We start from the raw sequence: 15294 nt of genomic DNA, 5'->3' as shown, positions 1-15294 counted from the left end.
CTCTGAACTGAGGTTGCCTGAGATGTTGGAATGTGTTTGCAAGCATAGAAGGACCCCACTTTCATACTGCTTTGGTTTATAGTGTTTGCAGCTCATTTTTTAGCAGCATCTTGGACTCAAGGCTCTAAACATCATTTTTTTTGTAAAAGGGATTTTTAATAAAATGTTTGTCAGTTGGTAAAGCTTTTAAAATTAAAAGGAAGATGTGGGCAGTTTTGAAGCTTTGCCTTTTAAACTGACCCAAGCCTCAAAAGGGACTTAGCCATTTGTGAAAGTTTTCCTTTTACGTAAGTCTCTCTTATGTGCAAATACATGTTTGTTTTATAAGGAAAACACCACACTTCATAGTGCAGTGGCACTAATGGGTGAATCCTTTGCAGCTGTGGACGTTTTCCTTCAGCTCTTTATTCTTTTTCCAAGGCGTGGTGCTTGGTAGGAGCGATCTCTGAAGGCACGATGATCAGAAGCAGGAGTGGGCTAGCCACTGGCCCATTTTGGTCTGTTAAACCGTCTGATGTGCCTAGATGGGGTGTGTCAGTGAACTAGTGGGCCAGGCTTTCGATTTCGTGTTTGTGCAGGAGGCTAGCAGTGGTGAGCTAGCTTCCAGACTTAGGCAGTTTCATAAGTTTCTGTTTCTAGAGAGCACATAATTAGAGTAGCCAAACAGCACATCATCCATACTGTGATCCCAGACCCTTTATGTGGTCTGTGGTCCATGAAAGCCTACTGGAGCTACTGAATAAATTCCAAGAGGTTTGAAGTCAGCTGACCTCAATTCATGCTTTGGTTTGTCTATTCTCTAACAATAGATTCAAATGAGGCTTATTTTATTCATTAACTTTTTTTGTTTTATTTTGTTTTTGAGACAGAGTCTCATTGCATAGCCCTGACAGGCTTGGAACCTGCTATGTAGACCAGGCTGGCCCTGAACTCACAACAATTCTCCTGCTTCTGCTTCCCAAGTACTGGGATTACAGGTGTGTGTCATAATGCCTGGCTTGATTCTGCTTACCTTAAATCTTTAAAACTGTAGTAATTTCAACAAATAGAGATTATATTATGCTGCCACTCTTCCTGTCTGGGGAGGATTCTGATACATTGTATGTGCAAAAAGTCAGTGTACCCACCAGAATTTAAACAAAACGAAAGCAAATACCCTTCTCAGGAACACCAAACAGTGTGTGTGTGTGTGTGTGTGTGTGTGTGTGTGTGTGTGTGCCTAATCTAAAAATCATTTTATGCTGTTTAGTCTAAGAAGCATAATTTAATATTATGTATTCAGATAGCTAAAGACAGCCTGCTGAGATATGGAGTGGCAGCCCTGTACTTTTTGACTCCAGAGCTTTTCATTTATTTATACAGTTTTTACTCTGCTTTTATTGGTAAGGCTGAATATTTTCAGAACTGTTACAATGGGTCTTTTTCTATGAGAAAAACAGACTATTTGGCCACAGGTGGTTTTCATTTTTTTTTTTTTTTTTGGTTTGAGGCATGTGGGTTGACAGCCTTTGAAATCTTCATGCTGTGTCTAATGTGCAGGTGCTTTTTTTGTTTATAGAAATGCCTAATCCTTGTTTGAAATTTATTAAATGGTGTACCATCTGTAAGCCTCCCTAAATTCCATAGATTAATTAGCCTTTAAAGTTGCCTTTTATCTAACTTTTAGTATAAATTCTTCCATCTGGGAGGCTTCTCTTTTATGTGTTTGCTCAGTGTTGCGTGTACTTCAGCACTCCAGTATTAAGTGTTAATTATGGACACTGGCTTTCCCAGGAACAATGGAGCTGACTAGAGCTAGTGTTCAGTGGAACAAAGCAGTATTGTCCTGAGAATGTCTGAAATTGATGAGTAATCAGTTTGTCATGGGTTTGCTCCCTCCCTCTCCCCGCCCCTCTCTCTCCCTCCCTCTTCCTATCTGTGTATATTTGGTATTACTTTGATAGTTGTTGTAATATAAGCAGTTACTATGCTGCTTGGGAATAATAACAAAAATAACTCTAGACATATATAGAACTGGGAACTACTGTGATGATGGGTGTGTAAGATCAGTGTTCTTGTGGAGTTTCAGTTGAAAAGTAAAGAGAAAGCACTCTTTTTTGACAGCTCATGCAATGCCTTTCTTTGTGTGTCTTGACTGAAAGATGATTGACAGTATTTGATGTTGGGAGATCATTTGGTTTTAGTTTACCACTTTTGCTAGGACATATAGTATTTGGGTAGCTATACGTTTGCTATTATAGTGTGCTGGCTGGTTTTTATGTCCACTTGACACAGGCCAGATTCATTTTGGAAGAGGGAACCTCACCTGAGAAAATACCCCCATCAGATTGGCCTATGGACAAGGCGGGGGAGTATTTTCTTAGTTAGTGATTGATGTGGAAGGACCCAGCCCATGTGGGTGGTGCCAACCCTGGGCTTGTAGTCCTGGGTGCTATAAAAAAGCAGGTCTTTTATTAGTTCCTGCCTTGAGGTTCCCAGCTCGAGTTCTTTTTTTTTTTTTTTTTTTGACCCCTTCCCAATTCCCATCTTTTATTTGTCCAATTCTTTTTTTTTTTTGTTTTTTTTTTTGTTTGTTTGTTTTTTTGTTTTTTGAGACAGGGTTTCTCTGTGTAGCTTTGCGCCTTTCCTAGAACTCGCTTTGTAGACCAGGCTGGCCTCGAACTCACAGAGATCTGCCTGTCTCTGCCTCCCAAGTGCTGGGACTAAAGGTGTGTGTCACCACCGCCCGGCTATTTGTCCAATTCTTGTGTATACCTTTATACAATAATTTTAAAGATAAATGTATGCTTACAAAATTTTTTAGATTTTCTAATTATTTATTTGTATTTTATGTGCATTGGTATTTGTCTGCATGTATGTCTGTATGTGGGTGTCGGATCCCCTGGAATAGGAGTTACAGACAGTTGTGAGCTGGATATGAGCTATGTGGGTGCTGGAAATTGAACCCTGGTCCTCTGGAAGAGCAGCCAATGCTTTTAACCCCTGAGCCATCTCTCCATCTCCTTTTTAGAGGATTTTTATTATTCTCTTGTATAATACATCCCAACCACAACTTCCCTTCCCTTTACCCCTCTCAGTAACACCCCCCGCCCCCAGATCCACTTCCTCCTCTTTTTCCCTAAGAAAAGAGCAGGCTTCCTAGGAACATCAACCAAACATGGCACAAGAAGATACAGTAAGAGCAGGCACAAACCCTCACATCAAGGCTGGGCAAAGCAACTCAGTAGGAGGAAAAGGGTCCCAAAAGCTGGCAAAAGAGTCAGAGGCACCACCTACTCACACTGTTAGGAGTCCCACAGGAGCACCAAGCTACGCAACCCATAACATATATGCAGGGGGCCTAGGTCAGACCCATGCAGGCTCCATGATTGCCATTTCAGTCTCTGTGAGCCTCACCTTGAGTATTTCTTGACTTCCCTGGATGATGGACCACAAACTGTAAGATGAAATAAATCCTGTCCTCTCCAAGTGGATTTTGGTCATGGTGTTTAATGAAGCAGTAGAAACCCTAACCAAGACAGTTTTCTTTAAAGAAACTGATCTGAAACTGTGTAACTGCATTTCCTGATGGAGTTAGGATGCACCTCTAGTAGAATGTTAAAACGTCCACTGAGAAACAGACACCAGTAGCTTAACCATCTACATACATAACCTAATGAAGTTAATAGTGTTCTTTGGGTCTTTTTTGTTTGTTTGTTTGTTTGAGATTGCTTTGTTACCTTGCTACCCAAAGAAATTAGACTAAAGATGTAACAGTAGGCTGTTTAGTTTTAAAAAATGTAACAGGAAAATTGTTAAGTAAGTGACAATGGTAGATATTTTTGATTATTAAACCAGAACAGTATCAGAGATGACTTTAGGTTTCAAGGTCTAAAATCTAAGTGAAAGGTAGTTGGCATTGTTCAAACAATTGAAGCCATTGGAATATTTTGGTGTATTTTTCAAATTATAAGAATATAAGATATTCAGGGAAAATAAATTAGATGAGAATAACTGAAGAGGTGAGGACCTTAGAAATAGGTTAATGGAGGAGATGGCATTAAGTGGGAATAAATAGTGTGGATAAAAATGAGAGAATATTGTGGAGACTTTGGAGTAGAGAAGATTGGAATTAAGGAGAAGACATGGTTAGGTAGTGAGTGCTCACATCAAAGAAGGTGAAAGTGAAATTGGTAGTTAGGATGTATTGACTTACTAGCTTATTCTTGCAATAAAGTGCCAGTAAGACAAAAATACTTTAAGGAGAGCGTTTACAGTTGGTGGGCAGGATAAGATAGAAGATAATCCATATGGCTAGGAGTCCGTTTCAGTAGTCTGTGGATGCATTCATAAATGCCTGTTTAGGAGAGTGACAAAAGAAATAAAGAGAATAACAGAATATTTGCTTTGAAATAAACTTGGTCATCAGCATATACTCAATACACTTTCAGTGAGTGAAGGATTGAGAGATGCAATAAATTATAGAGAATAAAATAGCAATGCTCACTTCTTCCTGTATCTTTGTAGGTTTGCTGTTTTTGTTCTTATTTGTGTGCTTGGTTTGAGACAGTCTCTCATATGGCCCATACTGGCTTTGAACTAGCAATCCTCCTGTAAATAGTCCAGAGTACGGGTGTGTCCCACCAAGCCTAGCTTCTTGATGTTTTGAGAGATATGTAGTACTGATAAGAGATACTGATAACAACTCTACATGGAGAAGTAGTCTTTTGAATAATTGGATCTCAGGTTTGGGAACTTCGTCTATTAATTTAAGACCAGCAATGGTGATTAAAGCAGTGTGTATATTTGGCCCTTCATACCCATGGGTTTTGCATTTCTGGATTGAACATTCTGAAGTAGAAAATAGAAAAACAAAGTTGCACCCATGCTGTGGTATGTTCTGTATGGCAAATGTGTTACTCTGATTGGTCAATAAATAAAAGACAGTTGGCCAATGGCTAGGCAGGAAGTATAGACAGGACTAACAGAGAGGAGAAAAGAAAGAACAGGAAGGCAGAAAGACACTGCCAGCCGCCACCATGACAAGCCGCATGTGAAGATGCCGGTAAGCCACGAGCCACGTGGCAAGGTATAGATTTATGGAAATGGATTAATTTAAGATATAAGAACAGTTTGCAAGAAGCCTGCCACGGCCATACAGTTTGTAAGCAATATAAGTCTCTGTGTTTACTTGGTTGGGTCTGAGCAGCTGTGAGACTGGCAGGTGACAGAGATTTGTCCTGACTGTGGGCAAGGCAAGAAAACTCTAGCTACACACCCATACTATAAATGTCTAGAACTTTTAGAGCATAACCACTGCTTATATTGTATTAGATTAAGTAATCCAGAAATGGTTTTGCAGTGGTTCTCAACCTTCCTAATGCTGCAACCCTTTAGTATATACAGTTCCTCATATTGTGATGACCCCCCACCCATAAAATTACTTTTGTTGGTACTTCATAACTGTAATTTTGCTACTGTTTGAATCATAGTGTCAATATTTATGGAGAGAAAAATTTTGCCAAAGGGGCTGTGACCCACAGGTTGAGAACTGCTGGTTTAGCATGTGAAGGCAGGTGTAAGTAAGCTGTGTACATATACTAAGCCATTTTGTATAAGAGATGAGCATTTATTTGCAGGCTTTGATATCTGTAATTCTAGGTCCAATTCTTTCATGAATAAAACTGATAGAAAATTGCATATATATGTACTTAAAGACACTTCAAATAATTAGAATTTTTATGTTATTATTATTGTATATGTTTGCATGTGTGCGCGTGTGTGTGCGTGTGTGTGTGTGTGTGTGTGTGTGTGTGTGTGTGTGTGTGTACGTACGTGAGTAAATGGGCCAGTGCACTCTGGGATGTGTGTGTCTGTCCTATGGCATGCATGTGGACAGCCCTGTAGAATTGGTTCTTTCCCCCCACCCTTCTAAGTACTGTGGAGCGGACTCAGGACTCCAGTCCCCAGGCTTGTGCAGCGAGTGCTCACTGAGCTTTCTCCATCGTCCAGACGATTTATTTGCAGGCTTTTCTTTTTCTTTTTAAAAATAGGGTCAGACTGGCCTGTTTTCTTTTTCTTTTCTTTTTCTTTTTCCTTTTTCTTTTTAAAAATAGGGTCAGACTGGCCTCAGACTTGCAGCAGTCCTCCCGCCATAACATCCTGGAGTCCTGGGATTTTCAGTGTGAACTTCTTCACATAGCTCCTTCGAGGCACTTTCTGGGGGAGTTTCTAAAGGGCAAGTTAGATGCTAAACGATGTGCTTCAGAAAGCACCAGCAGTTAGGTTTGAGAAAGCCTTTTTACTCATTTTATTTGAGCTTACTTAATTTGAGCAGGACATTTAAAACGTGTTTTAAAATAATCACTAACTGACCAAAGTTGTTGAGAAATAACTTGAAAAATCAGTAAGGTTTTGATATTTTGATGTGGCCACAAACCAGTCTGATGATTCGGTGTAACTTCCTAGATTGCTGTGCTGAGGAGACAGCAGCGGATGATAAAGAACCGCGAGTCTGCCTGTCAGTCCCGCAAGAAGAAGAAGGAGTACATGCTGGGGCTGGAGGCCAGGCTGAAGGCTGCCCTCTCCGAGAACGAGCAGCTGAAGAAGGAGAACGGCTCCCTGAAGCGACAGCTTGATGAGGTGGTGTCAGAGGTGAGTGCTAGAGACACAGCTGGCTGAGACACAGCTGGCTGAGGTGGGTGTGAACTGACTTTCTTTTTGATAAGCAAATTGACAGTAACTTTTTAAATCATATAAAATAGTGGTGCTAAGAAAATGGGGGCGCAAAAGCACAAAAACATGTATGGTAGGAAAAAAATTGCAACAATGACCTTTTGAAGATACTTTTTCTCTGGGGGGCTGAGAATTGAGTCCAGAGCCTCCAGCATGCCAAGCAAGCCTTCTCGCACAAAGCCACACCCCAGCCTGAAAGGTGGCCTTTTCAGTTGTCCCCATCTCCATCCAAACACAATCTGTGTTTCTTGAGTTTCTTCTAGCCAATTACTTTAGTCATTTTTTTTTTTTCTTTTTTTCTTCTTAGTTTTTTAGACAAGGCCTCACTAAATAGCCTTGGCTGCCCTGGAACTCACTATGTAGACCAGGCTGGCCTCTGCCTCCTGAGTGCTGGGATTAAAGGTGTGAGCCACAATGCCAGCTTTTTATCTTTTTGGACCCGGTGAATCACACTGAGGCTCCTGAACAGTCCTGCCAGCTCTTTCTTTTTATTATCATTCTTTCACATTTTTTAAATTTAAATTTTATTTGGTTATTTTTGAGGCAAGATTTTACTATATATCCCTGCATGATCTGGGACTTACATGTTCACTGGGTTGAACTTGAATTTGTATAGGGAGTATGGATATGCATATCCACACTGAACTGGTCTTTTCCTTTTAAAAATTGTTTTGTTTTATATCTTCATTAATTCTTTGAGACTTTCACACAGTGTGCTCTGATAATATCCAACCCTCCCTATCTCTGACTCTTCCCGGATCTACCCACTTTCCCTACCCATCCTGCTTTGTATCCTCTTTTTTTAAACTAATAGGGACCACTTTGTGCTGTCTAGATATACTTGGATATGTGGCCTTCCCCTGGAACATGGCAGAAGTACAAAAACTGGACTCCACCTCTCATAGCAGCTAACAGTTACTGTTAGCCCCTCAGTTCAGAGCTCCTTCATGCCCAGCTTCCCTCCATGTGTCTGGGTTTGGTTTGCCTGGGTTTGCACCAGCCTTGTGCGTGCTGTCACATCACCATGAGTTCGTATGTGCAATGCCCTCCTGCTTCCTTGTAGTCATCTACCACATTCTGCCCTTATAGTCATTCTGAAACATATTCCCCAATGACTCCTGAGTCCCGGGGAGAGGAGGTGTGATATGTATGTTCCATTTAGGGTTCAACATTCTGAAGTCTCATATTCTCTCCACTGTGGCTGGTTGTGGATCTCTGTGTTAATCACCATCTGCTACAATTAGAAGCATCTCTGATGAGGGTTGAGGGGTGCATTAATACTATGTCCATTTAGCAGACTAATAGGCAGAGGTTCTCTCTTAGGGTCTATGACCTACATAGCCACAGGTTCTTCTCCCAGTAATGGTGCCAGGTATGGGTTTCTCTTATGCAGCAGTATTAAAATTCAGTCGGAAAGTGGTTGATTACTCCTATGATATTTGTGGCACTGTTGCAAGCAGTGGGCATGTCTTTCTAGGCCAAAATAAAAACATGCTTTAAATCTTTGTCTGTCTACTTGACCCATGTCATGCTCCTTCACTTTCTGTTGCCATGATGGACTCAGAGACGTTTATTTCTGCTTTGCTCGTGACACCCACAGCTCTGTCGCCTTGAACCACTGGATGCCTGTGGAGTCTGCTTCTTACTCTGTCCTTCCTGTTTTGGCCCCGAGTGTGTGAGAACGCTCTGGTCTGTTGCTGAAGACAGCACCTTAAAGCAAGGGACACAAGTCATCGAGGTGTCTCAGAGTTCTCGAGGACCCACAGAAATATAAAGCTAAAAGTTGTGCTGTATTTGTTCCTTTAAAATTCTTTCCTCTGTTGGAAAAGAGAATGTGGAAGGCTTTGGTCTTCTGCAAAGAACTATTTCTTTACCTTTGAGGTGTTTTATTTTTACTTTACTGTTTTTGTATGAGAAAAGGTTTTCATACACCTTGTAAAAAGGAGGACTCTCAGTTATTGCCCTTTGTAATGTTGACATGTAGTTTCATCCTATTTCATTTCCTTTAGAACCAGAGGCTTAAAGTCCCAAGTCCAAAGAGAAGAGCTGTCTGTGTGATGATTGTCCTGGCATTTATAATGCTGAACTATGGGCCCATGAGGTGAGTACACACATGTTCTGGATATGAATACTAAAATTTAAATGCTAATTAATTTAATTTAATATTTAGCTCTACTCATAAGCAAGAGGAAAACTCATTTGTTTTGAGCAAAAGTAGCATTCCAGATGTGTAAAGAATAATTGGATAGGAGACAAATGCCTATCACAGATCACAGAATGAAGCTGGGAAGAAAAAATGTGTTAGTAGATAGTTTGACATGATAAATTTGGTAGTGACAGTGTGAACAGCAGAATGCTGATAGATTGTAGCTGGAAATGAGTTCCTTAACATGATAGTTCATGGCATATCAGATGAACAGAACATTTTTCTGTTGGATGACTGAGTGATAAGGCAAAACCCTTAATATGAACCTTGAATTCTGATACTGGTTTACCATGTGGGCAGTATGGGAAAAGCATGTCAAGCAGAGGAAACAGCATCTATATGACATGTTTTAAAAAGTGAAAAGTTCAGTTTGCATGTATACTTGATTTTGTCTTTGTGTCTATACATATATATAATTTAATAAATTATGTCTACATAAAAGAAACAATTAGTCAAAGTGCTTTCTTATTTTTAATTATGTTAGCACATTATTCTTTTTAGTATGATTTTTGAAATATACATTATTATTTGACATATTTCAGAAATTTTATGACTTAGAAACCAGTTTATACTATTAAAGTTAAAAATTACTGAGAATTGCAAAGAACTTATATTTATTGATATTTAATGTGTTATAGACTAAGTAAAACAGATTTTAAATATTTGTTCACTTAAACATAAATCATTACATGTTAACATAATTAAATGTCTAAATCTTCAAAAGTTTAATGGCACAAAAGAGAGTAAGTAGCATTGTTTCATATTTTTTCATACAAATATTTGGTTTCTGACTGACTAGAAACTACCAGGATCCCACATCTCTTTCTTTATGAAGTCTGATGTGATGTATTGCTAGGCCTAAAACTGATGAACAAAAATCAGATTCTTGTGTGAGAGAAGCTCTCTGAGGCTGCAGAGATTGCAGACTTTGGGGGTACCTCGGACTTCTTAGATGCCCTTTAAAAGCATGTGCTGTATTTAACCCTTCTCCTGTGAATGGGCATTGACATCATTTCCAGTTATTTATGTCTGCATGTCTGTGTATATAAATTCATCCCATATCATAAAGAATGCACCATTTACTCTCCTACTGGGAGGTGGGAGAAGTGTTCATTCCGTTGCATGTTTTCTAATTCTGGACGTTAGGAATGTTTTTGTTTGTTTGTTTTTAGTATTTGCCCATCTTCTGGGTAAAAATGTTATTGACTCCCGTCACACTGGCTTCCCTGCCCAGCCTGAGATAGACTAGTGGGCCGCTGTGTCAGTCTTCATGTGTGCTGTCCCTGTGGTGAGACTTGGTTAGGTGGCGGCTCCAGTGCTGCCCTGAGGGGTTCCGGACACCTCTCCCCTGGCTGGGCTTGCTCTGCTGTCGACCTCCCCACACACTCTCTCTTTTAGTTTTCTGATCAGCTCCCTTTACCTCTCCAACACTGACTGCCCTAAGCTTTACTTCCTTCTTTCCCTGCAAGAATTTTGTTTTGGTTTGTGTTGTTGTTTTTCGGTACAGGGTTTCTCTGTGTAGCTCTGGCTGTCCTGGAACTCAGTCTGTAGACCAGGCTGGGAACTCAGAGATCCACCTGCCTCTGCCTTCCGAATGCTGGGAGTAAAAGTGTGGGCCACCACATCTGGCTCCCTAAAAGAATTTTATCTCTTGTTTTCTAGTGCCTTGAATGATGGTTGGCATGTAGTTGTCTCTCAATAGATAGATACTATAGTACTAATAAACGAGTGCCCTCCTCTCAACTAGAAATAAGTTGTTAGTTGTAAAATTACTTGTTAAAAATTACTTGCAGCCTTGATTAAAAAAATCTTCCTTCTTGTATGAATTGCTGGAAACTACTTGCATTAAGTATCTAGATGTATATTAAGGCATACATCTAGAATTGATTCACAGCCTGCTTGACATATCTTCCATACATTACTTATTGCTATTTTTGTGCCCGTATGTACACTAGTCTTAACTGAGGAACTTCCTCCTGTCTTTCAGCTTGCTCTGTTAGTTTAGGTGTGATTCTAAAATGCTGTCCCCACTGACATTCTTGGCATTGTTTGTTCAGCCACTTTCCACCAGTTAAACAATTTATCGTAGGCATTTTCTTCCACTTGCTAAAGTCTTCCTTGGTGCTATTACTACATTTTCCTTATGTTAAGGTCTCAACTCCTGTCTAATTCACTACCTTTCTTTTGTAAAATAATGCAGTGTTCATCCCAGAGCACAGACACATTTGTATGTGTTCATTCACCGTTTCTGGGAGACTGTGTATGCTTTCAGCCCCTCACATCTTGTGAGTCTGTGTGCAGTACATGTTCATCTGTTAGGCAGAACATAAGCAAATATTTATAGGGCACTTACTCTTCTCAGGTACTGAGCAGGGGATGAGGGATACAAGTCTGATGAAAGTACAGTCTAGTAAGAGAAGCAGACATGTAAACAACTGTAGCATGAGGAAGAATTATGAAGACACCATGTATGATAAAAGCATTTAGAAAGAAAATAAGCATCTGGTTTTCTTTACACTCACTTCTCTCAGCAACAACACGTATGTGTTCTCCATGCATGTCATGCTCTTCGTTCCCTGGCTATCAGTTGGCATGCCTGTCGCTGAACTCAGTCCTTAGACTACTAAGTATTTACACAGGCCTCACGTGGTGGTAGGCAACCCTTCCCTACTTCAGTCACCAGCCACAGCCTTGGGTTGTGACTTGTGCACACGAGCTATAAATTGTGCATTCTCTAATAATTGTTAGAGTGACTCACAAAACTCAGTAAAACATTTTTTTACTGTTATTGGTTTATTTTAAAACAATTCTCATGAATTTCATAAGGTACACCAAATAGAAAAGATGGATAAGCTAAGGTACAGTGGCGGCCATGAGAAACTGGCATGCCATCTGCAGGTTGATTCTCCTCCCAGCATCTTCTTGGGCTTGCCAGCCTGGAAATTCTCCAGACCTACTGGTTAGAGTTTGTGGAATCGTCATTATATTGGTGTGATGATTAAAGTATTGGCCTTTGGTGATTTAACTCAATTTCAGCCTCTTTTCTATCCTTGGAGGTAGGGAATAAGACTGAAAATTCCAATCAATGGTTTCTTGGCACTTAGCTTCTTTCATGATTTACCTCATTTCCATAGGCTCAGGTATGGATGGAAGGGTTTTTTTTGTTTTTTTTTTTTTTTGTTTTTGTTTTTGTATTGTTTTTATAAAGGTATTTCCCCATCACTCAGGAAATCCCAAGAGTTTTATGACTTCTGTGCTGCGAACTCAGGGAGACACTAAATATATTTCTTCTTGTAAAATCACATTCATATTCTTGAATAAACAGAAGCAAAGAATCAATCCTGGGAGGCTTTGTGCATAGCATTCAACGAACAAGTGAAGATTAGATTATGCTGTACGAAGGAAGGCTGGGGTTGGAGGAAGTGTTTTGTGAAAGTCCTTTTGAGTCACAGACATTTGGAACAAAAAGACTGGAACAAAAAGTTTTAAATGAGTTAATGATCTTCTTCACAGCCATCAAATGAATCTCATTTCCACATTAGATGGATCCATTATGAGATGAAGAGACAGACAGTGGTCCTTTTTAATTAAGAAAATTTGTGTTCAGAAAAGAATTAATGAACAGCACAAAAAGAGGAATTTAAAGATGGGAGAGAGTTAAGATGTTTGAAAATCCTGAAGAGCAACCAGCTAAGATCTTTTTCTGTGAGGCTTAAGGAACAAAATGCCAGGCTGTGGGAATATTAAGTACTTTTTTCAAATTTTAAAATATGTTTAAAAGCTTAAATTGAAGAAAAGTAAAAGAAAGAAGAGCTGGAAGATTTGAGGAAACAGAAGTTTCTCAACAACTTGGTATGTTTCCACATACCAGGAAGGGAAAAGACAAAACTGGCTGCAAAACTCATAAAAGCAGAGAACTATTTCTTCTCAACAAGATTGGCATGAGCAGGAAACATCAAAGCCCAGAGAACAACAGGGATTCCAAGACTGAAACCTGTTGCATAACCAGATGTTGAGAATTAAGGTTTGCATTATTCAAGAGCATCTTTTGATTGGCCTCATTGTTTGCAGTCTCTTTACCTGCTGGATGGAGTTGGCTAGAGGTAAAGAAAGTTCCCAGATGTCCCTTTTCAGTTCCACCACGAAGATAGTTCTAAAACAACCCATTAACACACTCACACGCACAACTCACTCACTCTCATACCCTATAAAACAAACAAAAAATCAACAGAGCTGGAAAGATGACTCAATAATTAAGAACACTTATTCTTATAGAGGACATGGGTTTACTCCCAGCACTCACATGGTGGCTTACAACTGTCCATAACTCCAGTTTCAGAGTCTCTTCCTTAGGCATGAGGCACACACATGATGCACAGACATACATGGGAATAAAACATTTGTACATATAAAATAAATCTTTAAAAAGCCATAAGAATTTCCCTTTAAAACAATAATAGCAAGAAACTTTAAGTAATTAATATTATATTTTAATCAGTGCAGATTATGAGCTCAATCTGAATTTTCTTGAATATCACTGAATTAAATTTGGCCAAACAAATGGATAGTGTACCAGAGATTTCTAAAGATTTTAAATTTAGAAACTTAAACTCTTTTTAATGAGATCATATACCATAGTAAAATTAATTTTAGCATTTCAGATGTACAGTATAGCTAAGTCCTTTTGTGCCTTATTGTTATGGGCCCATGTGAAAAAATATCACAATCTGCCACACATACCTTAAGAAATACACCCTGGCCTGGCGGTGGTGGCGTACACCTTAATCTCAGCATCCGGGAGGCAGAAGTAGTAGGATCTCTCTGAGTTTGAGGCCAACCTGGACTACAGAGTGAATTCTAGAACAGCTAGGACTACATAGAGAAACCCTGTCTCAAAAAACCAGAAGAAAAGAAAAAAGAAAAGAAATACTCCCCGAAAACATTTAGTGATAAAATATAAAATACCTTATATCTGAAGTAAAAGAATTTGTGAAATGTGTAACAAAATGGATCTATTGAGGAGTTTTGGGTTACTGTACAGTCATCACATAGAAAAAGAAAATAAACAAATTTAACTGAATTAATTTTTCTACCCTTATTGATGTTTTATGGATGGTGAAGAAGGGATCTAGCTGTTTTTGGCATGAGATTCAAGGAGTTGGCCCACTCTGGGTGGTCTATAAAAATACAGACTCTGGGCAGCAGGAAATGGCTGGCCTGTATGAACCAGGCCTAATGGTGTAAGACTGTAACCTTAGCTACTCAGGAGGGCGAGGCAGGAAGATCACAAGTGCCAGACCTGTTAGGGCTGCAGAGTAAGTTCAAGGGCAACCCTGACACCTTAGCAAGACCATGTTTCAAAATAAAAAAGGTTGGGCTAGGACTGTAGCTCAGTTGGTGGGGGTTTACCTAGCATGCCCAAGGGCCTGCCATCAACCAGGCCTGGTGTCACCTCCTATAACCCTAGCATTTGGGAGGTAGAGTCAGAGGATTAGAAGTTGAAGGTCATTCTTGGTTACATCACAACTTAAGAGGGCAGCCTGGACTACATGAAACCCTATCTCAAAAAATCATCTATAAAATCAGCCTTTGATACTCTGGATATTTGAATTGTCATCTACAAAAGATAAAGTGTATTAAATAAAATAGTGTTTCAAATATAGTATAGTGATGAAAGAGAGAGTTGATCAGAACATTTTGGAAAAAACTAGATGCACACTGATTAGTAAGGTAAAATAAGCAAAACACCAGCTAATGTAAACCAACTAAATTGGCTGGAAAGGTGGCTCAGTGGTGGATTTCACAGCAACTGCTTTTGGATTTGAGTTTGCATCCTCAACACCATGTAACAGCCAGGAAAGGAAGTGGGCAGAGACAGGCAGAGCTCAGTGGACCCCAGGGACTTGCTGGCCAGCCAGTCTAAATTCACTAACAGACCCTGTCTCAAAAATAAAGTGGTGATTCAGTAGAGGGAGACACTTGGGTTTAACCTCTGATATTCCTAGACCCATGCAAGGGTGACTGTACATACAGATGCACATACTTCCACACACATGTATACACCACACACATGTATACACCACAAATACAAAGAAAAATATGCAGAGTGTAAAGGGGCAAGCAAGAGATAGAAATTGTGAGAGGTGTTAAAAGACATGAGGTTATGTATACATCATAACTAAGTGATCAGAGTAACATTACCAGTAATACAACATCTGGCATCTGATGGAATGCACAAAGAATACAATTACTACAGCTGTGAAATACTTGTCCCAAAGTGCATTTCTCTGAATTTAGTCATTAAGAAAAATCAGATAAAGCCCAAATGATGGGCACAGTACAAAATGACCTGAATCTTCAAAAATATCAAGGTC

General features: G+C 39.6%; 1 protein-coding gene across 2 annotated transcripts in view; it reads left to right on the top strand.

The window, feature by feature from the left end:
* The window catches only part of Atf6 (activating transcription factor 6), a 178410-nt gene that overhangs the window by 49511 nt on the left and 113605 nt on the right, over nucleotides 1–15294 (top strand). For both annotated transcript variants that reach the window (XM_042258560.2, XM_006994440.4), the window contains exons 9-10: nucleotides 6448–6633; nucleotides 8724–8815. In XM_042258560.2, the coding sequence (XP_042114494.1) occupies nucleotides 6448–6633; nucleotides 8724–8815 (278 nt within the window). The remainder of the gene's footprint in view (nucleotides 1–6447; nucleotides 6634–8723; nucleotides 8816–15294) is intronic.

This window comes from Peromyscus maniculatus, chromosome 11, assembly GCF_049852395.1.
Source record: "Peromyscus maniculatus bairdii isolate BWxNUB_F1_BW_parent chromosome 11, HU_Pman_BW_mat_3.1, whole genome shotgun sequence".
Taxonomy (NCBI): domain Eukaryota; kingdom Metazoa; phylum Chordata; class Mammalia; order Rodentia; family Cricetidae; genus Peromyscus; species Peromyscus maniculatus.
The sequence above is the reverse complement of the archived record's forward strand: the minus strand, read 5'-3'. Positions and strand labels throughout refer to the sequence as shown.